Below are 26,470 nucleotides of genomic sequence, written 5' to 3'. Positions count from 1 at the left end.
AATTTCAGCCAAAAAAGAAATCTAAATCAACCCCCTCTACTTTCAGTGGAGGGTGCAAGCCCCACGAGGCCACAGGCTGTCTTTACTGTTTTCATTTCCCCAAATCCCCTAATACATATTGCAAAGTCTATTCTGGGCAGAACTAAATTCTTGCACAAAATACTTAACACAAAAACAAACCTATATCTCATATGTGACCCCACTGATCTTATGTCCCCAAAAAGGAGAAGAAAAATAGATATTTCGCCATTAAAAAATAAAATCAGGAAGATGCATCGATTCCAATTCATTATCTCTATTTCAAAAACAATTTATTCAGAACACTTATTTGGAGCTTCCCCAAAATTTCCAAACTTTTTCCCCCCAAAGTCTCCACACAGCGTAGTTCTAATTTTTAGACATTCTCATTCTCTGATGATTCGTTCACAAGGGACAAACATGGGCCCCCTTCAACACAGGAGTGAATTTCAGGGTGCAGTTCTGTCTTGTGCAGACTCTCTGCAGCTGTCAGCTTGGCTCAGGCGTGAAGTCCTGAATAACACCCTGTTACTGCTTCTTTTTGTTCCTAGTCCCTTCCCCTGGGGTCATGACTCTTCAGGTCCACCTATCAGACTCGCATTGTGCCTTCAATTCCCCAGAGGGAAGTCACTGAAAACACAGGAGTTTGACGTAAAAGGCACCCGGTTCACCGAGGCAGCATCTGTGCACGGTGCAGCACCATGGACCCTCTTGTTCTCTCCAATGCCTCTTCCAACTGGCTCCAGGGTTTTTTCTTAATAACCTACTTCAGCTCTTCATGTTTCTGCCCAAGCTTCTTTCTCCTCAGGCATGACCATTAGATGCTTCTAGAAGATGAGCTGACCTGCTAGTTCACTCAGTCATGGCTGACTCTCTGAGACCCCGTGGACTAGTCCACCAGGCTCCTCTGTTCATGGGATTTCCTAGGCAAGAATACTGGAGTGGTCTGCCATTTCCTCCTCCAGGGGATCTTCCTGACCCAGGGATCAAACCTGAATCTCTTATGTCTCCTACATTGGAAGGCAGGTCCTTTACCACTGAACCATACACCATGGCAACTAATTTTTATTTATTTATATTTTTTGCAACTGATTTTTAATATTTAAGACAGGAACAGTGACAAGGACTTCAGCCCCTGGCCAACACTGTCCTACAATCCAAAATATTTTGTGGCAAATGGTATGAGGTTTGAAAAGAAGCGCAGCTGATAGATAACAGAGCTATGGTTTTCCTCCAAGTAAACAGAATAACAAATAAAGTAGTTGAGCCTACCTTTTCACTGAATTTCTATGTCACCAACCTACATGATTAGCAGAAAATGCAAACGGTTAAAAAAAAAAAAAAGCAGTGACTTGAGTTCATATTTCTGGTAATTAACCACTAGCTAATAACTGAAAGATTGCTTAAGCTCCATAAGACAGAAAAGGCTCAACAGCCCTGAGGCAGAGGGTGTGATGGAAAAAACCCTAGCACCCGCACTGGCTTTGAATATAAAACCACTCTTCCGTACCAGGTCAGTCCTTCTTTATGACTATCCTGTCCATCTGTCTTCTAGGCAACTCATCTCTCTCAACTGGTCTCGAGACTCCAGACTGACAACGTGGAATTCTTTACACAATATTGAGAACAGCTGTCCAAAATTTAACGCCAATTTAAAAATTTAATAGCCTTTCTACCTATTACTCAGAGTTAAAGGGGGAAGGCTAATTATAAATCATACACTTTCTCTCCGGGCAATACAAAGTCAACAGGACTGACTTTAGGAAAATTCCAGCTAAACCAGTTCATTCTTTGAAGCATTAGGTCAATTATGAACATAACAACCTTCAGCTTGAATAGCTAACTACATATTCAGAAAGAACAAAAACATCTTTTGAAAAGCCTCTCTGTATGTGATCTATTATTAAAGGGTTTATTTGATTGGAAGTAAGTAGAGAGAGAGAAAACTCTCTAGTGAATCTGAGGACAGGCTAAAACAGCTTCCTTAATAATTTTGGTACGTTCTCCCATTTGCTTTAAAAATAATAATTATGTTTCCTATAAGTACAAAAGCTTGCAGAGGTGGGAAAAAAGCAACCAAAAACAACAGAAACAGGTTTTGTTAGCAGGGAGAATGCTCTGTAGGAGATTCTTTACGGATGGCCTGTGACTCAGTAGACATGAATTTGAGTAGACTGCGGGAGTTGGTGATGGACGGGGAGGCCTGGTGTGCCGCAATCCACAGTTTTGCAAAAAGTTGACATGACGGAACTGAAGTGTCACCTTGGCTCCAGGCCGTCCTGTCTCCCAGCCCTAAACCAGCCTGTGAGCTGAATGCCATCGTCAAGAGAGGCATATCCAGATGAGACCTTTCTCCCTCAATCCCCTGGGAAGTAGCCCTCAAACCATAGGATATGCATGACCCCTTTATTAATAAAAAAGGATGCAACCCACAGCTTTTTTTCACTAGGAATCTCAACCACAGGATTATAGGGAAACCAGAATGAAAACATTAATTCAAATTAATCTTTATCACCCATTAAGTAAGACAGTTTCCTAGGTTCTAGACCTTTAGATAGGGTCTTTTTTTTTTTTTTTTAAAACACAGTTCACACTTGGGAAGAGGGATGATAGTCAAATTATAGAGATAGGTCAAGAACAATGATAATAACCAGACAGAAAATAAAACAGTGAGACACGACTGAGGATGGGGCAGCCACTTTAGACGGGGTGAAGAGCACAGCTCACCAAGGCGGCCAGGTGTGGACCAAGACCCGAAGGACAAGCAGTTCATCGTGTTCCAAGCCAAAGGTAGAGCAGGGCAGAAGCCCAAAGGCCTAGAGCACTTACAGAAAAATCCTGAGATGCTAAGTGTTTGCCTCTTAAGCAACAGAGAGCATAAAAGAATGTCCTGTAGAAGGGAGTGAACCAGGGAACCTGGGAGGGATATTAGCTGGGCTTGAGGTCCCCGAGGAAAGCAGCAAAGGTGACTGACATCTAGTATCTCCTTCCATCCACCCACGGGGCTCATGCTAACATGTTCAATTGGGCGAATAAAGAAACTGGCTCAGATTGGATCTGGACCAAGATCGAGATCACACAGCTGGCTACGAGCCAGGACAGTCAGCACAGAGTTCAGTCACTTACTGAGTGAGCCTCATCTCAGACACAGGGTCCTTCCAACAGGGCAGAGGGGTCATCAGCCTTGGCAGAGCCCCAGGGAGCCCCCACCTCCTTTGGAGCCCTCAGCCTATTCTTCCTCCAACCCACCGCAAAAGCGCTGTAACCAGCTTATCATCTTAGCTACCTAGGACGGTGAGGGTGCGGGTCATCTGGGGAACTGCCAGCCTCTCCACCTGACCCAGGGCTTCCCTGGTGCCTGGCTCCTCAAAGTGTCCTCGTCTTGGCTTTCTGTTCAGCTGGCTCAGCTGGAGATAAGCACCTTCACTGGCTGGACTTGCATACACTTCAGGAGACCCCTTAGGCACTTGCCTCCAGCCCCAGCGACTCTGTGCATTCACGGCTGGGAGGGACCAAGCAACCCAGATGCCCACGTGCCACCTCCAGGAGCACACACTCTCCTTGCAGCTTTCACAGCCATCACTCTCACGTACAAATCACAGGGATTATCTTAGAAGGATACCTGCTCAAGTGGTGACAATAACAGGATTTCACTTGTCATTACTGAAACACGTCAAAGTTTAGCTGAACTCTGTCCATAGTTTTTGCCCATACTCCACAAGGAGTGTGTGTGTGTTTGTTAGTTGCTCAGTCATGTCCAGCTCTTTGGGATCCCAAGGACTGTAGCCTGCCAAGCTCCTCTACCTATGGGATCTCCAGGCAAGAATACTGGAGTGGGTTGCCATTTCCTTCTCCAGGGGATCTTCCCAACCCAGGGACTGAACCCACTGGAGAGGGAGGAGCATATTTTATGGAATATGAACTTAGCTCTGTTAGAGCGACCATATTATTTATCATCCAACCTAACATACTGCTAGGAGTAAACAGGGTGCTATTAATAATTACAGTGTGATTCAGGGGTATAAATCGGGACTGTCCTGGGCAAACCAGGAGTTGAGGCACCTGGAACAGGCCAAAAGGAGCAACTTTTAGAAAACAGAGAGTGAGAACAGCTCTACCACCCCAGGCAATCAAAAATTTTACTATTAGTCTGATTTCATATCAAATCAAGGTATTTTTTTCCCCTCTTGGAGGGGGAGAGGAGCAGAAGGGAAGGTGCCATACCATATCATTTCCTTCCAAAATAAAAAGACGCAGGAATTCCCTAGCGACCCAGCGGTTACAACTCCATGCTCTCACCGTTGAGAGCCAGGGTTTGATCTCTGGTCAGGGAACGAAGATCCTACAAGCTGCATGGCCCAGTCAAAAATAAACAAAAATAAACAAAATAAACAAAAATTTAAAAAAAAATAAAAAGATGCAAGTGCAAGAATACTTAGGATCCTGGCCTGTCAAAAGACCAGGATATAAGGAACACAAACCCTTTGCTTTGCTCTACAATCAAGTCAAAGGCTAAGATCCATTAGGAACCAGGGGACTCATCAGAAATTTAAGACTGAACATCAACACCAAATTTGTCTAAATGTAGGAATAAAGCCATCATTTGTAGTGCAATATGCTTTTGGAGATGGACTTCTTAGGAGAATTTCTGCACAAATGAAGATACAACATAGCTTTTTTAACAAGCACCACCTGTTCTCTTCTTGGCTCACACCACTCTTTGAGCTATATGTAACTCATCCTCCTCTGCCTTCCAAGGGTCTCTGGCACTTGGTTTTCAACATCTGAAGCTGAAATAACAGCCTCCTCCCCATTTACAAATTTGTGTTGCTTTGGACATGAAGTTTTTTTAACTTCTCTGCACCTCAGTTTCTTCAGCTAGAGGCAAAGAAAGTGGCTGCACTTGGCCAGTCTTTTTTCGATACAAACGTTAATCATGGTTGCAGTAGCATTCCACCTGCTAGTACAGAAATCTGCTTAAGAAAATCTCAGCGGGTCCAGGAGTGCTCAGCGTGGCTGTGCCCACAATGAGGGGAGACCCTCTCAGAGGGAGGAGAGTTAAGAGAGGAAATGGAGGGGAGGGAGGGAGGCCTTCCACTGATAATCCTCAACCCACATCTTCAAAGATCACCAAACCTCACTGCACGTGGACTTATGTGGCAACCATTAAGTGGGGCCGACTTCCTGAGGAGGGAGGGAGGGACAGCAGACATAAACAAAACAGAAAGACTTTCCCTGGAAGTCCAGGGGTTGAAACGCCACACTTCCCGTGCAGGGGGCAGGGGTTCAATCCCTGGCCGGGGGACTAAAAATTCCAGATTCCCCACAGTGCAGCCAAAAGATAAAAACATTTCACAATAAATTTAAAAGTTTAAAAATAAGCTACAAAATAAAGCATAGAACACAGAAGGCAGGGGCGGGAGGCAGAAAGAGGCCGGGGGAAGTGAGCACGGAGGCGGCAGGAAGGATGGAGGATGACTGCTTCCTGCCTGGAGGCCACCACCAGCCTGGAGGGGCTCCTGACCTCACTCAGGCCCACACGCTCCGCTGTGCTTAGGCCGGTGGGTTCTTCCACAGCCAGGGGCTGCAGCAGTGCTCACGTTCACCTGCCTTGACATCCTTGCCAGAACTCAGCCTAAACACGTCAGCAGGAGGAAACCACATTGTGGCTTTAAACCACAGACCGGCCGTCTGTGTGGCTCTGGGCCAGCTGAATTCAACCTGTGTGTGGACACCCCAACTCCTGTTTGCCTGCCACCAACTTCTCAGAGCCAAGACTTTCCAGAAGAATCAGCCGGAGATGACTGGGAGTCACAGAATGGCGAGGCTGGCCTCGGGGCCACCCGCATGCTGCAGGTGGAGCTCAGTTCTCACCCACAGGAGCCTCACTCACCCCCCAGCCCACCCTTTCCACACACGTTCAGCACCAGGTACTATTCCTCCCTTTGCTCTGCCCTCATGAGAGAGGCCAATTCCCAGAAATCCAAGGCACTTTTTGTGTCTGTGAGCTGGCGGCTCTGCAGGATTCCTTCCAGCTGCACTTCATCCTTCCTGGAAGCGTTTCTAAGAAGGTCTCCCCCTTTACAGGAAAGGAATCCCTCCTGAGGAATGGGGCTGATGAGAAGGCGGCTCTGAGGAATTTCCCTTCAAAATCCTTCAACTTACTTTCTGAGTGGCTCCTAGCAGAGAAGACCAAATCTACTCGAGAGAGGGAGAGTGGGAGGGTTTTGCAATAATCCTCACTGTCCCCATTTATTGAGGGCTTGACATGCAGCAGGCACTTACCTCTACTATTAAAAATGCATTATGTTTTACAGGTGAACAAACTGTGTTGCTCAATGAACACTCAGAACTCATATAAACGCCACCTGTGTAATCTGTGCACTGATACGCCAACCCCTGCAGGCCCAGGCTGAAGTTTTAAGCCATCTCCCTTCTATTTAAGCAAGCTCCCAGAGTTTCTGAGCAAACTCTGGGAGTTGGTAATAGACAGGAAAGCGTGGCGTGCTGCAGTCCATGGAGTCACAAAGAGTTGGACATGACTGAGCAACTGAACTGAATATCTGTTTAAAAACAGGACAGTTGGTGGGAAAGAAGGAAGTGAGGCAGGGAATGGTTCTGGTCAAAATGGTCATATTTAGATGATACCTCAAATTATAACCATTGTTACATGTGTGCAATTTTATTTAAAAGTACTGTGTACATAGTGGACAAGTAAGTTCTTATATGAAATATCTAGTCTTTCTAGATATTTAGAAATGTTTAATGCATTTAAAAGTAAAGGTAGTTAATAACGCTTCTTGTTATCAGCTTTTTAAAACTGATGGGAAATACTGTAATTGGAAATGGAATTGTTAAACCTCCTCTCTGAACAGGATAAAAAAAAACAACACAGGACAATCTTCTCTCTTAACAGAAAAAGAATGTACACTGCCAAGTTGAGAAATCCCTTCAGTAGAAGTTTACAGTAGTAGCCAGTTGGGTTTATCACATAATCTGTCACATCCTCACCAACGAAACACACCAACAAGGGTCTGAAAAAGAAAAGCAATTTATTGGGTGAGCAACTTTATGTTCATGAGCTTTCTGTTGACAAATGTGAGATTTCCACTCAATCACCCTTATAAGCTTAGTCAATCCAGGCATTCTGTGTGCCCTGGGTGAGGAAATACACACAGCAACACAGAGGCCACAGCCCATACTCTAAAATTTGTCACCTTGACTTAACTCTGAGCTCCTCAACGTCCGACACTTTGGTAAAAGGAGGACAAAACCAAGTGCAACAAGGATCTACTATCCAAGGATTCAAGGACCAAGTATATTTATCTCCGCACACAGGAAGCCCCCTTCTTTCCCAATACCTTGTTGAGTCACAACAGTGAACAAGCCAGCTGTTCTCATGCTTTGAGAGGAACTGAAAAACAGGGTGCAGACTTTGAAAACACGTAGGTTATTTTCAAGGATCTTTTGATATCGGTTTCTAACATAATTCCACAGTAATACGGGAACAGACTCTGTATGATTTTAATACCGTTAGACCATGAAAGTTCTGCACCTTGTTTCATGACCCTGGATACGTATCAGTGTCTCCTGGACACTGGAGAGATTCATCGTCTATGGGAACTTGAGCAGAATTTGCATCCTGCTGCTGTGTGAAAACTGTATAAATCTTAACCATGTTGAACTAGTTCACAGAACTTTTCAGGTCTACTATATCCTTCTACTTTTCTGTCTATTCATTCTATTAATTTTTAAGAGTTTGACTTTGAAAACTCCAACAAAAAGATATTTTTATCGATTTAAAAAATAAATAATATAAAGTGAGAGGACCAGGTGTTCCAATTTTAGGGCCAATAAGGTGAGTCAATCATATTGAGTGCTGAGAAACTGCTGTATACTTACTAGTAAGAACAGCACTGGCAAGTTTACTCAGTTTACTCAGCTGGGTCCGACTCTTGGTGATCCCATGGACGGTGCCTGCCAGGCTCCCCTGTCCATGAAATTCTCCAGGCAAGAGTGACTAGAGTGGATAGACATTCTCTTCTCCAGGGAATCTTCCTGACTCGGGAATCACACTCATTACAGAAAACACTAAAGGAAAAAGCAAGAGAGTTCCAGAAAAACATCTATTTCTGCTTCATTGACTATGCCAAAGCTTTTGACTGTGTGGATCACAATAAACTGTGGAAAATTCTGAAAGAGATGGGAATACCAGACCACCTGACCTGCCTCTTCAGAAACATGGATGCACTTCAGGAAGCAACAGTTAGAACTGGACATGGAACAACAGACTGGTTCCAAATAGGAAAAGGAGTACATCAAGGTTGTATATTGTCATCCTGCTTATTTAACTTACATGCAGAATACATCATGAGGAACACTGGGCTGGAAGAAGCACAAGCTGGAATCAAGATTGCCAGGAGAAACATCAATAACTTCAGATATGCAGATGATACCACCCTTATGGCAGAAAGTGAAGAGGAACTAAAAAGCCTCTTGATGAAAGTGAAAGAGGAGAGTGAAAAGGTTGGCTTGAAGCTCAACATTCAGAAAACAAAGATCACGGCATCTGGTCCCATCACTTCATGGGAAATAGATGGGGAAACAGTGCAAACAGTGTCAGACTTTATTTTTGGGGGCTACAAAATCACTGCGGATGCTGATTGCAGCCATGAAATTAAAAGATGCTTACTCCTTGGAAGGAAAGTTATGACCAACCTAGATAGCATATTAAAAAGCAGAGACATTACTTTGCCAACAAAGGTCCGTATAGTCAAGGCTATGGTTTTTCCAGTGGTCATGTATGGACGTGAGAGTTGGACTGTGAAGAAAGCTGATCGCCGAAGAATTGATGCTTTTGAACTGTGGTGTTGGAGAAGACTTTTGAGAGTCATTTGTACTGCAAGGAGATCCAACCAGTCCATTCTAGAGGAGATCAATCCTGGGTGTTCACTGGAAGGACTGATGCTAAAACTGAAATTTTGGCCACCTCATGCAACGAGTTGACTCACTGGAAAAGACTCTGATGCTGGGAAGGAGAAGGGGATGACAGAGAATGAGATGGCTGGATGGCATCACCTACTCGATGGACATGGGTTTGAGTGAACTCCGGGAGTTGGTGATGGACAGGGAGGCCTGGTGTGCTGTGATTCATGGGGTCGCAAAGAGTCGGACACGACTGAGCGACTGAACTGAACTGAACTGAAAGGAGGTTTATCTTACTCAAACCCACAATAATAGCCTCATGGTAAGAAGGACAGTGTTCTCTGGCTCCATCAAAATGTTACAGGCCGTATTTAGGATGAAAATGTTCCACACATCACAGAGGAGACGTAGTCTGGGAGAAAGACACACAGCTGTAAAAAATTAACACACAGAAATCTCAATTACATAGTTGGGAGACCAGGAGGGGGAGCTCTCATGCCTGCAACAATATAAGAGCCCAGTGGCAAGAAGTAACAATCTTCCTTTCCTGACAAGGATTCAGCCAATGAAAAGCCATAGACGCTGTTTACTACAATAGCTCTCCCAAGTCTCCTTTCCCTCTATAAGAGCTCTCCTTCCTCCCGCTTTGGACACTTGGATGTGGCTTCCCATGGCTGCAGACACTGAACTGCAATTCTCTGCTGTTCCCACATAAACCCATCTTTGTGGGAGAAATATCTTGACAGTCCGTTTCAGGTCAACAAAAGGAAGGGAGTCAACACATTGGGGGACCCATGGATGACTCAGAAAGGCAAATTAATCACTTGACACATCTGAACGGACACTAGTCGACATCTCTCAGGCTGACCAGATACGGAGTATAAAAACCCCAATATCAAGAATAAACTACAGTTGTTAAACCTGTTACACTGTTTATTTCACTGTAAGGACTTACTAGTTTAGTCGCTAAGTCGTGTCTGACTCTTGCGACACCATGGACTGTAGCCTGCCAGGCTCCTCTGACCATGGGATTCTCCAGGCATTAATACTGGGATGGGTTGCCATTTCCTTCTCCAGGGGATCTTCCCAACCCAGGAATCGAACCCGGGTCTCCTGCATTGCAGGCAGACTCTTTACCGACTGAGCTATGAGGGAAGCCCAAGGACTTGGTAGTAAACTTTAATACACCGTTAGGGTGATCCCTCTGCATCTTCCTTGGAGCTGGACTTATCATATAAAATCACCAAAAGTAATCAAACTAAATGCCTAAGAGGTCTTCCATGGGATTCAGTGGCTAAGACTCCACACTTCCCAATGCAGGGGACCCAGGTTCAAGCCCTGGTCAGGAAATTAGATCCCATCTACGGAACTAAGAGTTCGTATGCCCCAACTAAGATCCAACTTAGCCAAATTAATTAATTTTAAAAAATAGATATGTGTCTTCGGAGAAGGCAATGGGACCCCACTCCAGTACTCGTGCCTGGAAAATCCCATAGACGGAGCAGCCTCGTGGGCTGCAGTCTGTGGGGTCGCTTAGAGTCGGACATGACTGAGCGACTTCACTTTCACTTTTCACTTTGATGCATTGGAGAAGGAAATGGCAACCCACTCCAGTATTCTTGCCTGGAGAATCCCAGGGATGGCGGAGCCTGGTGGGCTGCCGTCTATGGGGTCGCACAGAGTCGGACACGACTAAAGCAACCTAGCAGCAGCAGCAGCAGATATGTGTCTAAAAAAGGGGAACAGAACAAAGCCAGATAAAGAGCCCTGGAGAGTTCACCCAGCCTCCATCAACAATATGTGGATTTCTGTTAATGAAGAACAATTCATACAAGTGGTATTCTGAAAATGGTGCCAAGAATCCTAGTTTCAAATTAAACATTTCTAGGTATTCACAATCTATAGTTACTAAGGGCCTTATAGGACCAACCTCCCTAAACCATCTCAGCACTCAGCCAGTTCACATCCCCCTCATGACATCAGCGTCTCTGATAAGAGTCTCTAGAGAGTCTGTCTTGACACCAACGGCAGTTTCCACAACCCCACTCACTTTGCAAGGGGACAGTTCACTGGCTGAGACGTGGCCAGTGTCCAGGGAATTAACATTTAAGGCAAAATGGTTGTCTGAGGATGCCTTACAAATAGCTGAGAAAAGATGAGACGCGAAAGGCAAAGGAGAAAAGGAAAGATATACGTCCATCTGAACGCAGAGTTCCACAGAATATCATGGAGAGATAAGAAAACCTTCCTAAGTGATCAATGCAAAAAAACAGGAAAAACAATAGACTGGGAAAGACTAGAGATCTCTTCAAGAAAATTAGAGATATTAAGGGAACATTTCATGCAAATATAGGCACAATAAAGGAAAAAAACAGTATGGACCTTAGAGAAATAGAAGATATTAAAAAAAAAAAAAAGTGGCAAGAATATACAGCAGAACTATACAAAAAAGATCTTAATGACCCAGATAACCATGATGGTATGATCACTCACCTAAAGCCACACAACCAGGAGTGTGAAGTCAAGTGGGCCTTAGGAAGCATCATTACGAACAACGCTAATGGAGATGATGGAATTCCAGCTGAGCTATTTCAAATCCTGAAAGATGATGATATGAAAGTGCTGCACTCAATATGCCAGCAAATTTGGAAAACTCAGTAGTGGATACAGGACTGGAAAAGGTCAGTTTTCATGGCAATGCCAAAGAATGTTCAAACTACCGCACAACTGCACTCATCTCTACCACTAGCAAAGTAATGCTCAAAATTCTCCAAGCCAGGCTTGAACAGTATATGAACTGAGAACTTCCAGGTGTTCAAGCTGGATTTAGAAAATGCAGAGGAACCAAAGATAAAGTTGCCAACATCTGTTGGATCATCAAAAAAGCACATGTTTGGATGTGAGAATTGGAACATAAAGAAAGCCGAGCACCAAAGAACTGATGCTTTTGAACTGTGGTATTAGAGAAGACTCTTCAGAATCCCTCGGACAGCAAGGAGATCAAACAGTCAATCCAGAAAGAAATCAATCCTGAATATTCATTGAAAGGACTGATGGTGAAGCTGAAGCTCTAACACTTTGGCCAACTGATGTGAAGAGCCGACTCATTAGAAAAGACCCTGATGCTGGGAAAGACTGAAGGCAGGTGGAGAAGGGGATGAAAGAAGATGAGGTGGTTGGATGGCATCACCGACTCGACAGACATGAGTTTGAGCAAACTCCACGAGATGATGATGGACAGGGAAGCCTGGTGTGCTACAGTCCATGGGGTCGCAAAGAGTCAGACACAACTGAGCAACTGAACTGACCGACTGATGGGACAAGTGCATCTGGTCCAAGATCCTACTCGACCCTCATCTCTGTGGATAGGTCCTGTACTAACCCTCAACCTGCTGGCCTCTGGGACGAAGGTGATAGATAAAGGCAGAGCACACCCCAGAGGGCTGAAGTGCAGGACAGCAGGGACATCACCAGCGAGAGTCTCAGCAGACTGGACAATCCAGTCCCCAGCTGGACATGGTTCATTAACAGTGCGCCTTATTTCCAATAATGGGGATCAGCAAGAATTATTCAATAAACCATGACAGGACAATGGACTGTTCCAGGAAAAAATGAAATTCTAGCTGGCTTTATTGTTAGAAATGAAATAAGATTAAAATAAAATTCTTACAGAGATTTAAATGATGCTTGGATTTTACAAAGACATATTATAGAAGCAACAGGAGAACCCAAAAAGAAAAGCTTGATATACTTAATAACATATAATTTAAAACCTCTAAATTCAGAGAAATGAAAATTTGTAAAATTGTAAGTGATGTTACAAGTTATTTCCAAAAAAATAATAATATTAATACACAATTCAAAAAAAATAAATGGTCAATAAGCACCAAAAAAAGTTCTATTTTTACAAATCAAACAAATTGAAATTAAAAGTGTTTGATATTTCTGGACTTCCTGTGGATCCAGTGGTTGACTCTACTCTTCCACTGTCAAGGGGCACAGGTTCCATCCCCAGCCAGGGAACTAAGATCCCAGATGCCTCATGGTGGGGCCAAAAATCAGACTGTTTGATATTAATCTTAGATCTAGAAGAATTAATTTAGGTATTCAAAGTTGACACTTTAACTGTGAAGAGGGCAAATTGGTCCAGAACTTATGGAAAACAATTTGGCCTTTCACCGGTCATTTTACATCTGAGATTACAGAAAAAGTAAAGATGAACCACAATATAAGGTCATGGATATTCATCACATCATAATCAGCAATAAACCGTATTAAGCAAAAGTGAAAGAGTGCATTAATTACAATTAAACACCATGTTTTAAAGATTTGTATTAAATGTTAATCATAGAAAATAAGAAGCCTTCAAGATTCAAAACTATTTTGTTTTATACAAAAGATGAATATGGGTAAGCAGGTGTGCATAAAAATTTCTAGGGGAAAGACTAAGAAACAATCAAAATATCAGTAAGTGTACTTGGCTAATAAAAACAAATCCTTATTCTTTTCTTGCTTTATAGTTTTAAACTTCTTACAAAAACAGGAAAAAATGTATATTCTTCTCTAAAATCCACAACAATTACCAACACCCATATTGGTAAAAGTCATCAATATCCATATCCTTATATCCTACCTCCAAACTGCTGTGAAACACTAAACCGCAGATGAGATTCAAAATATATACCCCATGAGAACATGAAAACTTGGTTTTTCTCTACAAGGTGAGCCTTCTCTCTGGGCAAAACTTTCTGGCTGGGCTCAGTTCATCATTCTCTTCATAGTCAAGTTGGGTACAGAAGGAAATCACTAAGGAACTTCAGGCTTTGAATACAAGACAGCTATTATGGTCAACAACTAAGTCTGCAAACTCTGAACCCACTCTCCTGGGGATCGTCATTCTCCACCACTGAGGGAACCCGCCCCCTCGGCCGCCCCCCCCTACCCAGCACTACAAGAGCAGAGTCTTAACCACTGGTCTGACAGGGAAGTCTGGACCCCTTTTTAAAAGATTATACTTTAACAATGCCAGTGGGAGGAGTGGCTTAAAGCAGTTACCAGAAAAAAAAATTTAAAAAGCAGCTGCCAGCATCAACCAGCCACCAGAATCACCTGGAACACTTCTTTAAACCTCATCCCAAGAGCTTCTAATTTTACAGAACTGATCTAGAATGACTGCAGGAAAACTGCATTTCTAACAGGCTCCCAGGTCCATATAGTCAAAGCTATGGTTTTTCCAGTAGTCGTGTATGGATGTAAGAGTTGGACCATGAGGGAGGGTGAGCACCGAAGAATTGATGCTTTTGAACTGTGGTGTTGAAGAAGACTCTTGAGAGTCCCTTGGACTGCAAGGAGATCCAACCAGTCCATCCTAAAGGAGATCAATCCTGAATATTCAACGGAAGGACTGATGGTGAAGCTGAAGTTCCAATACTCTGCCACCTGATGTGAAGAACTGACTCATCAGAAAAAACCCTGATGCTGGGAGAGATTGAAAGCAGGAGGAGACAGGGACGAGGAGGATGCTGCAGGTTTGAGAGCTGTACTTTTGAGAACAGCCGCCCTAAAGCTTGATGGCAGATGTTTCACATATATCATCTCCCACAGCAAGAACCTGAACTGTCTACAAGAACAAAGGTGTGGTTTAGAATCGCCTTCTTTGTGCATTTAGGAACAAGTAAGCATACCAACAGAAACAGTTACACACAGGTTACAACAGTTACAGGTTAAGCAGTTAACAGAACTGCAGTTACACACACAGGAATCACAGGGTGAGAAGTCAGACTGCCTAGTTCAGAATCCCACTCCACCACTTACTCAGCATGTGATGTAGGCAACTTCCTCAACCTCTGTGCTTCAGTACCTTCAGCTATAAAAGATAATAGCTCCATCTGCTCCCCCAGGAAAACTGGAAACGGGTGCCTACCACAATCAATGAGGTCCTCACTTTCCATTTCCATGCATACATTTTTAAAATCCACAAAAACGGTCTTGGAGAGTTCCTTGCCCTGCCTGAAGTTATAGGAACCACCACAAATCACTTCTCTCAAGGCTAGCGATCTGGACAAGACCCTACAGGCTTCAGGGACCCCAAGGCCAGAAAGGTCCTCAAAGGCGGATGGGTAAAATAAATATTCACAATAGGGAAAACGGTTGGTCAAATTACATACTCCAGTCGTCGCTGTGTGTCTCAGGTAAAAGCAAAACATGTTCAAGAATAATGTCCCCATTCATTACATAAAAACTGTTCCTTTACCCATTAGAAATTTTCCTTAATTAGGTACCAGACGCACACAGAGAGCCGTGTGCAACTGGCCTGCAGATGTCACATAAGCAATATGGTTAAAGGTGGGGACATTATCGGAAGACGGCAATTGGTCCAGGACGCTAATTACATAAAGGAAGCTGCTCAGAAGCTGCTTGCTTAGGAGGGGGGAAACGAAAAAAAAGTGCAGCTCTAGCTCAGAAGAGCGAATTCCCCGAGCAGCACTGGAGAAGCCGGCTAAGGGTAGGGTGGGGTGGGCAGCGGGGTCGGGGGGGTCCGGTCCATTCTGCGGCTGGGCGGTGACTCCCGCTGGGCAGCCTCCGTTTTCCGCCTCCCCGCCTCCGGCTCCAGCTGCTGCCCCTGCTCCGGGAACCGGAGGCTGCCGGAGCGGCGAGCAAATATCCTGGGACAGCCGGCGACCCCGCGACCACGTCCCCCTCCTCGGCCTGCTGCCCCCACCCCCGCAAGCCGGCGGGGACCACGCGGCCGGCGCGGGGCTGCCCCGGCGGCGGCAAGAAGCCGGGCGGCCCGGGGGAGAGCGGCAAGCGCCTCTACCCCCGAAAGGCGAAGGCGACAGCAGGCACCCGCCCCACGGCGGCAGGGGTGTCCCAGCCCGGGCGCGGCGCTCACCAGAAGAACACGCGCGAGCAGAGGTTCGCGGTCCTCAGCGGGTTGGGCTTCACCTCCGCGTACACCGGCTGCATCTCGCCGGCCGGGCCGAGCGCGGTTTGGGATCCGGCCGCTGGGGCGTCGCTGCCGCCCGCTGCGCTGCGAGGTGCGGGCCGGGATGCTGGACTTCAGGCCGCCGCGGGAGCCGGAGAGCCGCCGGCTTCCGGAAGCCGAGCGCCTGCGGCCCGCCGGGTCCCCGCCTCCCAAGGCCGCGCCGCCTCCCGGGCCCGCCCGGAGGACGCCGGCAACGCTCCGCGGCCGGATCGCCGGGAGCCCAGAGCCGCAGGCCACGAGCGGGGGCGGCGGCGGCGCTAAAGGTCGGCCGGGGCTGAGGCTGCCCGGAGGCGGCCGAAGGTGCGAGGCGGAGGGTAAACGGACCGGCCGGCACTCGGGGCTCAGCACCCGGGCGTCCACGTGCTCGCAGCCGGCTGCGAACGCGGCCTTAGTTATCGCTCCCGGCCCGGCACCGCCCCCCGCCAGAACGTGGAGACGGGGCGCCCAATCTGCCCGCCCCCGGCTGCTCGGAAACGCCCCCTCGCCTGCGGTTTTGCAAATAATCCCGAAAAAGCTGGCGGAAGGCGAGAACATTTGGCGCTCCAGGCACCCTGTCCTGTTGGTACCAAAGTACGGCCCTCTGAGAAGTCCTCCAACCTGCGGCCAAACCTTTGACGTCGGGCAACAGCGGGGTTTAGCACAGGTTATGTTTGCAGAGCGTCAAGAGCCAAAGAAAAGTAACAGGATTAGAACACAAAATGATTTTGGAAGATGAGTGAATGTTGCCACTGGGGACAGGCTGTTGGCATCGTGTTGCTGCAGTGTATAGGGACCTCTGCGAGCGTTTTGCTGCCCTTTTAGATTGGGAGGGATTCCCAGGTGGCGCTGTTGGTAAAGAACCCGCCTGCCGATCCATGGGTGGGGGAGATCCTCTGGAGAAGGGCATAGCAGCCCAGTTGCTCCCAATTCGCCAGTTTTCTTGCCTGGAGAATCCCCACGGACAGTCCTTACCGTCGTACATGGTCGCACAGGACTGAAGGACAAGCTTAGATTGGGAAAAGGGAATCTGCAGAGAGAGAGAGACTCACTTATGATTTCTTAGTAGATTAACAGCGACATATGTCATGAGACGGAGAAGGCAATGGCAACCCACTCCAGTTCTCTTGCCTGGAAAATCCCATGGATGGAGGGGCCTGGTAGGCTGCAGACCATGGGGTCGCGAAGAGTTGGACACGACTGACCGACTTCACTTTCACTTTTCACTTTCATGCACTGGAGAAGGAAATGGCAACCCACTCCAGTGTTCTTGCCTGGAGAATCCCAGGGATGGGGGAGCCTGGTGGGCTGCCGTCTCTGGGGTCGCACAGGGTCGGACACGACTGAAGTGATTTAGCAGCATGTTATGAAACATCAAGTTGGTTTGCATTTCTGGGTACCTGACCTGACTTTTAATTATGTTGTCGTTTAGTCGCAAAGTGGGGTCTGACTCTGTGCTTCCTAGACTGCAGCCAGCCCTCCAGGCTCCTCTGTCAATGGGCTTTACCCAGGCAAGATTACTGGAGTGAGTTGCCATTCCCTTCAGGGAATCGTCAGGATCCAGGTCTCCTGCGTTGACAGGCCAATTCTTTACCACTGAGTCACCTGGAAAGTCAACTTCGAACTATAACGATGCCCTAATTAAGTACGTATTATCATCCCTATTTCACAGATAAGGCTTAAGGACAGAACTTGTCCAAGGTCTTAAAAATCAATAAATGATGAATTCTGATTTGGATGCAGCGTGTAGCCTGGTCTGGTGGATGGACAGTGTGTGTGGACGGGTGTCTAGAGTACATTGAATGAATAACTTGGACTGAATGAACAAAAACTTTGACTCCCACTAAGTGTTGTTATTTGTATGGCCTTCTTTCCAGCTCAGCAGTTTCTGGTCCCTTCCACCCTAAATGAAGAAAGATCAAAGTTCTTGGTGCTTATAACAGGATCACTTTGATAATTTCCCGTGTACCTTGACTAAAATCATGTTTGTTATTAATAATGACTTAACACAACTTTGTAAATCAACAATGTGTGCATGTGTGCTAAGTCACTTCAGTTGGGTCCCATACTTCAATAAAAAAAAAAAAAAAAACACAGCTTTTAGATTCAGTTATTCAGGATGAATAAGTTTGTAACCAAGCAAAACTCTGCAGGGGCCTCCTGAGCACAAAAGCCTTTCTTTTTTTATCCCCCATTTCTAATTTGTTGGATACAAACTTCAGACTTCTAAACCTCCCTGAAAAGCAAATTCAAATAGTTGCTAATAGAAACAAAGGAGGAAACCAAAGTGCAGTGATTAAAGCCGGATCCTGGTTCCTCCTCAAGGAATAAACATAACAATATCTTTGAGTTCTTCCACAAGAACTAAGGCCCCCCCACCCACGTTGAAGATGGTTACTTTAGGCTGAGCAAAGGATTCCTGGAGCACTGCTCTGTTAAGTCACCAGCAACCAATCAGAAGAAAGTCACTCACCCTGCAGCCCTCACCCCAAATTTTGCCTATAGAAATGTCAACCCCAAAACCATCTGGGAGTTTGGGGGTTTTGAGTGCGAGCCATCCATCTCTGCCTATAAGTCAATTTTTCGGTTTTCATTAAACAACCATCTGTCTACCATAATGATACTTCTTGATCCATTTGGAGTTTTTATTGCATTTTCCTGCATTGTCTAAATGAATGGAAAATGGAGAAAATAGTATGCTAACATTAACAATGCAATTAATGCAAACATGGAGATAGCATGAAGTAGAACAAAGGAGATGCCTCTTCAGTCTGGTTTGGATGCATAGTGGAAGTGAGCTGGTTCATTATATAATTTTAAACGAAAAAGGAATTTTTTTGAATCTGTGAATTGTCTATAACAGCTTTATTCATAACTCCCAAAATTTGGAAATAACCAAGAAGCCCTTCAGTAAATGAATGGATAAGTAAATTGGTCCAGCCAGACAATGGAATATTATTTGGCACAAGAAGGAAATGCATGCACCAAACCATGAATGCAAGGGAGGAAACAATGCTTACTACTAAGTGAAAGAAGCACAAGTGGCAAATAACCCAGCTGTCAATGCAGGAGACATAAGAGATGTGAGTTCGATCCCTGGATCAGGAAGATCCCCTGGAGGACAGCAAGGCAACCCACTACAGTATTCTTGTCAGGAGAATTCTTGCCATGGACAGAGGAACCTGGTGGGTTATAGTCCATTGGGCCCAAAGGGTAAGACATGACTGAATCGAGTTGTTAAGTGAAAATTCAGTCTGAAAAGGCTACATACTGTGTGATGCTAGCTATATGACAAAAAAGCAAACCACGGAGATAATGAAAAGATCAGTGGTTGCCAAAGGTTGGAGATGGGAATGAGGGAAGAATGGTGGCGCACAGAGGATTTGGGGACAATAAAAATACCTTGGATCATTCAATAATGATGAAAGTGTCATTATATATTTTTCCGAAACCAATCAAGAAAATTAGAAGGGCAGACTTAGCTTTTCTCATGTCAACTTTTTAAAATACAGTATATAACATTACCAAAGTTATCATCATAATCTGCTTTCCATCCCTTTAAAATTATCATCATCAGTTCCATTTTTCCTTCACTAAAAATTATTTGGTTTATTAAATATTAAGCCAAAATAAATACAACTTGAGGTAAGAAAGATATTTATAAAATTAATTGGTATTGCATAGTGTTAATGTTTAATCTTTGTTTTCGATAGTCATAGATAGGCTCAGACAGTAAAGAATCTGCCTGCAATGCAGAAGACCTGGTTTCCATCCCTGGGTCGGGAAGATCCCCTGGAGGAGGGCATGGCAACCCACTCCAGTATTCTTGCCTGGAGAATCCCATGGACAGAGTAACCTGGTCAGCTACAGTCCATGGGGTCTCAAAGAACCAGACACAACTGAGAGACTGAGCACAGCACAGGTATATAACATTCAGGGATTTAAAAGCAGAAGCACTCTTCCAAAACATAATAAACTCAACAATTTTTGTTTGTTTGTTTTCTGAACAGACTTCCTTTCATTCCTTTTAGATAGGAGATCTCAGGGAATCTGTAGGTGTAAAAGTAGCAAATAGCATCTAAATGCAATTTATGTTGGTGCTGCCCTGGTAGTTCAGTGGCTGGGACTCTGAGCTCCCAGTGCAGGGGACCAAGGTTGATCCCTGGTCAGGCAACTATCCCCCATGCCACAACGAAGACTGACCACAGCCAAATAAATAAATAAAAAGAATTGTCTATTTCATACCCTCAAACAGCTTCAGTCAGTCAGTTCAATTGTTCAGTCTTGTCTGAGTCTTGCTGCCCCATGGATTGCAGCATGCCAGGCTTCCTTGTCCGTCACCAACTCGCAGAGCTTGCTGAAACTCATGTCCATCGAGTTGATGATGCCATCCAACCATCTCATCCTCTGTCACCCACTTCTCCTGCCTTCAACCTTTCCTAGCATCAGGGTCTTTTCCAGTGAGTCAGTTCTTCGCATCAGGTGGCCAAAATATTGGAGTTTCAGCTTCAACATCATTTCTTCCAATGAATATTCAGGACTGATTTCCTTTAGGATTGCCTGGTTTAATCTTGCAGTCCAAGGGACTCTCAAGAGGCTTCTTCAACACCACAGCTGAAAAGCATCAATTCCTCAGTGCTCAGCTTTCTTTATAGTCCAAATCTCTATTAGAGCTTGCTGCTAAGTCACTCCAGTCGTGTCTGACTCTGTGTGACCCCACAGACAGAAGCCCACCAGGCTCCCCCGTCCCTGGGATTCTCCAGGCAAGAACACCAGAGTGGGTTGCCATTTCCTTCTCCAATGTGTGAAAGTGAAAAGTGAATGTGAAGTCGCTCAGTCGTGTCCGACCCCTAGCGACCCCATGGACTGCAGCCTACCAGGCTTCTCCATCCATGGGATTTTCTAGGCAAGAGTACTGGAGTGGCTTGCCATTGCCTTCTCCGCTATTAGAGCTTACAACTGAGCAATTTCCATCCTTAGAGTCCAAACTTTGAGTGAAGACTTTCATTACAATGTAAATAATGGAAATAAAGTTCATTGTGTTCCAATATTAAAACGAGAAAATGTTGTTGACAAAGTGATACCTGCCTTTTAATTCACTATCCAAGTTTATCATAGATTTTCTTTCAAGGAGCAAGCATCTTTTAATTTCATGACTGCAGTCACTGTCCACAGTGATTTTGGAGCCCAAGAAAATAAAATCTGTCACTGCTTGCACTTTTCCCCTTCTATTTTCCATAAAGTGATGGAACTGGATGACATGATCTTAATTTTTTTAATATTGAGCTTTGAGCCAGCTTTTTCACTTTCCTCTTTCACCCTCATCAAGAGGCTCTTTAGTTCCTCTTTAGTTTCTGCCATTTGAGTGTATCATCTGCATATTTGAGATTGCTGATATGTCTCTCTAAAATCTTTATTTTGGCTTGAGAGAGGCTTCTGAGAGGTTAGTAATTTGAAGAAAGAAGAGTAACAATTACATCTGGCAAAGATGAGGTCTTTGTTGACTTAGCAAAAGCAGTATTTTAAAGAGAGTGGTTCAGTTCAGTTCAGTTCAGTTCAGTCGCTCAGTTGTGTCCGACTCTCCGCGACCCCATGAATCACAGCACGCCAGGCCTCCCTGTCCATCACCAACTCCCGGAGTTCACTCAAACTCATGTCCACAGAGTTGGTGATGCCATCCAGCCATCTCATTCTCGGTCGTTCCCTTCTCCTCCCGCCCCCAACCTTTCCCAGCATCAGAGTCTTGTCATGTATGGATGTGAGAGTTGGACTGTGAAGAAAGCTGATCGCTGAAGAATTGATGCTTTTGAACTGTGGTGTTGGAGAAGACTCTTGAGAGTCCCTTGGACTGCAAGGAGATCCAACCAGTCCATTCTAAGGGAGATCAATCCTGGGTGTTCATTGGAAGGACTGATGCTAAAGCTGAAACTGCAATACTTTGGCCACCTCATGCGACGAGTTGACTCACTGGAAAAGAGAGTGGTAGAAACCCTACAAAATGTGTGGAGCAGAGAATGGTGTGTGAAAGTGTGGAGTCAATGGCTGTGCACAGCTCCTGTGGGAAATTCTGCTCTAAGGAGGAACAGAAAATAGAAAAAGAAGTAACTACAGACTTACAGACATGGGGAGACGGAGGAGAGGCTGAGATGTATGGAGAGAGTAACATGGAAATTTACATTACCATATGTAAAAGTGCTGGAGAAGACTCTTGAGAATCGCTTGGACTGCAAGGAGATCAAACCAGTCAGTTCCAAAGGAGATCAGTCCTGAATAGTCATTGGAAGGACTGATGCTGAAGCTGAAACTCCAATACTTTGGCCACCTGATTTGAAGAAATAGCTTATTGTAAGAGACCCTGATTCTGGGAAAGATTGAAGCAGGAGGAGAAGGGGATGACAGAGAATGAGATGATTGAACTGGCATTACCAACTCAATGGACATGAGTTTGAGCAAGTTCTGGGAGTTGGTGATTGATAGGGAAGCCTGGCGTGCTGCAATCCATGGGGTAGCAAAGAGTCAGACACTACTGAGTGACTGAACTGATGTAAAATAGATCACTAATGGGAATTTGCTGTATGTCTCAGGGAACTCAAACAGGGGCTCTGTATCAACCTAGAGGGGTGGGATGGGGAGGGAGATTCAAGAGGGAGGGGACATATGTACACCTATGGCTGATTCATGTTAATGTTTGACAGAAAACAACAACATTTTTGTAAAGCAATTATCCTTCAATTAAAAAATAAACTTAAAAAAAGAAAAAGAAGGAACTTTGGAAGTGCAACCTTTGGAGAGGCACTTATCCACACTATAGACTGTTCTATGCTACTGCTGCTAAGTCACTTCAGTCGTGTCCGACTCTGTGTGACCCCACAGACGGAAGCCCACCAGGCTCCCCTGTCCCTGGGATTCTCCAGGCAAGAACACTGGAGTGGGTCGCCATTTCCTTCTATAGCCAACTTTTAATAACATGAGTGAGTTGATGTTGTCAGCAACTGCCCATAAGTCCTGTGTGTGTGTGTGTGTGTGTGTGCTCAGTCGTGTCCAACTCTTTACAACCCCATAGACTATAAGTCCTGTGTGTGTGTGTGTGTGTGTGTGTGTGCTCAGTCGTGTCCAACTCTTTACAACCCCATAGACTATAAGTCCTGTGTGTGTGTGTGTGTGTGTGCTCAGTCGTGTCCAACTCTTTACAACCCCATAGACTATAAGTCCTGTGTGTGTGTGTGTGTGTGTGCGCTCAGTCGTGTCCAACTCTTTACAACCCCATAGACTATAAGTCCTGTGTGTGTGTGTGTGTGTGTGTGCTCAGTCGTGTCCGACTCTTTACAACCCCATAGACTAATAACCTGCCGGGATCCTCTGTCCATGGAATACTGGAGTGAGTTGCCACTTCCTTCTCCAGAGGATCTTCCTGACCCAGGGACTATACCCACATCTCTTGCAGCTCCTGCTTTGGCAGGCAGACTCTTTACCACTGAGCCACCAGGGAAGCCCACATGTAAGCCACTCTAGGAAATTACAAAACCCGTGGAGGGGTTGTGGGAAGCCCGATTTATAACCAGTCCATAAGAAACAAGCAACAACCTGGAGTTAGGATTGGCTTCAGAATTTGGAAAGAAGGAGCAGACTTGTGGACCGAGCCCTTAACTACCAGTTCTGACACTAACTCCAGGTAGACTGTGTTAAATTGGAGGACACTGTTGGTTTCTGGAGAATTGGTTAGTATGGGGAAAAAATCCACCATTTGGTGGCCAGAAGTATTAAAAGTGACAACTACTCTGAAATGGAGCAGGATGCTGTGGGGCCCTTTCCCTGTCCCTCATTTCTTGTTTGCAGGAAGAAGACTTCAGCCACCTAGACCTTCTTCAATACCAAAGAGCAGGTGCCAAAAGTTACTATTCAGGGAAGTAAGGGACTGCAAAAACACAGGAGGAACAATCAAGAAACTATAATGCAGGGATTAAAGCAGAAGCCCAGTTCCTCCTCAAGGAATATACATAACAATATCTTTGAGTTCTTCTAGGGGAACTAGGGCCCCCATCCAAATGGAGGATGGCTGCTTCTGGCTGAACCCAGGATCCCTGGAGCACCTTCCTGTTACCTCACCACCAACCAATCAGAAGAAAGTCATACCACCTGCAGCCCTCATCTCAAATTTTGCCTACAAAAACTTCTCCCTGAAATGCATCAGGGACTTTGTGTTTTTTCAGCACAAACCATCTTCTTGTTTCTTGGCCCTGCAGTAAATCTTTCTCTGCTCTAAACTCTGACATTTGCATTTGTTTAGCCTCACTGTGTGTTGGGCATGTGAATTTGTCTTTGGCAACAATTTCATGTATATGAATGAGCTTCCCTGGTGGTTCAGATGGTAAAGAATCTGCCTGCAATGTGGGAGACCTGGGTTCTATCGCTGGGTCGGGAAGATCCCCTGGAAAAGGGAATGGCAACCCACTCCAGTATTTGAAAAAGGAAGTAGAATGGTATTTGCCAGAGGATGGGGGTTGGGGATGGGTGGGGAGCTGTTTTAATCGGTACAGGGTTTCAGTCTGGGAAGATGAGAAAGTTCTGGAGATGGATGTTGATGACAGTTGTACAACAATGTGAATGTATTCAATGCCACAGAACAGCACACTTAAAAACTGGTAAGGTAAATTTCAATGTTATTTACATTTTACCAATTAGAGGAGGGGAAAGTTGCTTTTTCTTCTACCTTTCCAGAATACTGGGACCCTGGAAGGTCAACTCATAGAAGACAGATGAACAGGAGAAAGACAGTTTTAATGAAATGTGCAGCATGCATGCATGTGAGAGAAATGCAGTGTTAACTCAAATGGGTCCTCAGTACTTAGGGTAAGTATAGCATCTTAACAAAGAAAGGTAGATTCACGGAGAAGTTATAAGACAAAGGAAGAGGAGGTTAGGTTTTTTTTTTTTTCCAGAAATGCAAACTGTGGGGAGCTAAATACATTGGAGAAATTACTGGGAGATGGATTTAGAAAAGGCAAAGGAACCAGAGATCAAGTTGCCAACATCCACTGGATCAAAGGAAAAGCAAGAGAGTTCCAGAAAAACATCTATTTCTGCTTCATTGACTGCACTAAAGCTTTTAACTGTGGGGAATCACAACAAGCTGTGGAAAATTCTTCAAGAGATGGGAATACCAGACCACCTTACCTACCTCCTGAGAAACCTGTGTGCAGGTGAAGAAGCAACAGTTAGAACTAGACATGGAACAACAGACTGGTTCCAGATTGGGAAAGGATTATGACAAGGCTGTATACTGTCACCCTGCTTATGTAACTTATATGCAGAATACATCATGAGAAATGCTGGGCTGCATGAAGCACAAGCTGGAATCAAGATTGCCAGGAGAAATATCAATAACCTCAGATATGCAAATGACACCACCCTTATGGCGAAGAAGACTCAAGAGCCTCTTGATGAAAGTGAAAGAGGAGAGTGAAAAAGCTGGCTTAAAACTCAGCATTCAAAAAACAAAGATCATGGCATCCGGTCCCATCACTTCATGGCAAATAGATGGGGGAACAATGGAAATAGTGACAGATTTTATTTTCTTGGGCTCCAAAATCACTGCAGATGGTGACTGCAGCCATGAATTTAAAAGACACTTGCTCCTTGGAAGAAAAGCTATGATCAACCCAGACAGCGTATTAAAAAGCAGAGACATTACTTTACTGACAAAGGTCCGTCTAGTCAAAGCTATGATTTTTCCAATGGTCATGGATGTGAGAGTTGGACCATAAAGAAAGCTGAGCACTGAAGAATTGATGTTTTTGAACTGTGGTGTTGGAGAAGACTCCTGAGAGTCCCTTGGACTGCAAGGAGATCAAACTAGTCAATTCTAAAGGAAATGAGTCCTGAATATTCATTGGAAGGACTGATGCTGAAGCTGAAGCTCCAATACTTTGGCCCCTGATGCCAAGAACTGACTCGTTGGAAAAGACCCTGATGCTGGGAAAGACTGAAGGCACGGGGACTCAGTAATTGAAGCTCATAGACTCAGTAGTTGTGGCTTAGCTGATTTAGCTGCTCCACAGCAAGAGGGGTCTTCCTAAGCCAGGGATCAAACCAGTGTCCCTGCATTGGCAGGCAGATTCCCATCCACTGTACCACCAGGAAAGTCCCCCATCACTTTCCATAACACTGTCCAGCTTCTGAAGGACCATGTCTGATATGTCCGTGTCTCTTGCCTCTTAGACCAGACCCACCTTCCCCCATTTCCTTCACAACAGAGGTCTGCAACCACTCAAAAGAGAAGGTCCAGTTAGAACTTATTCCCTCAAATGGGACTAGTCACATTACATAGCAATTTATATGGCTCCAAACGAAACAGTCAAGGTTACAGCAAGACAACTCATGTTACAGGAGGCCTACTCACCATACACTGACATAATTGTGAGTCTCCCACAAACAGTGGAGATAATTCCAAGGTAAATAATCTTTCCCTCTGGACAATGGAGCCTACCTGTTTACCTAAGCAGTAGGCTTGCCCTGCAGAGCCAAGTTTCCATCAGAAATCTCTAACAGCACATGTCAGGAATCCGA

At 45.1% G+C, this 26,470-nt stretch overlaps 1 protein-coding gene across 3 annotated transcripts in view; it reads right to left on the bottom strand.

Moving 5' to 3' along the window:
• Positions 1-16,045, bottom strand: part of LOC129556455 (ATP binding cassette subfamily C member 4 (PEL blood group)) — a 187,185-nt gene extending 171,140 nt beyond the window's left edge. For all 3 annotated transcript variants that reach the window (XM_055426562.2, XM_055426563.2, XM_055426564.2), the window contains exon 1: positions 15,836-16,045. In XM_055426562.2, coding sequence (XP_055282537.2) covers positions 15,836-15,909 — 74 coding nt within the window. In that variant the 5' untranslated portion in view covers positions 15,910-16,045. The remainder of the gene's footprint in view (positions 1-15,835) is intronic.
• Positions 16,046-26,470: the final 10,425 nt, after the last annotated feature.

This window comes from Moschus berezovskii, chromosome 13 (assembly GCF_049115385.1).
Source record: "Moschus berezovskii isolate FMDL1 chromosome 13, NW_MosBer_1.0, whole genome shotgun sequence".
NCBI lineage: Eukaryota > Metazoa > Chordata > Mammalia > Artiodactyla > Moschidae > Moschus > Moschus berezovskii.
This window is presented reverse-complemented; position numbering and strand designations above follow the sequence as displayed.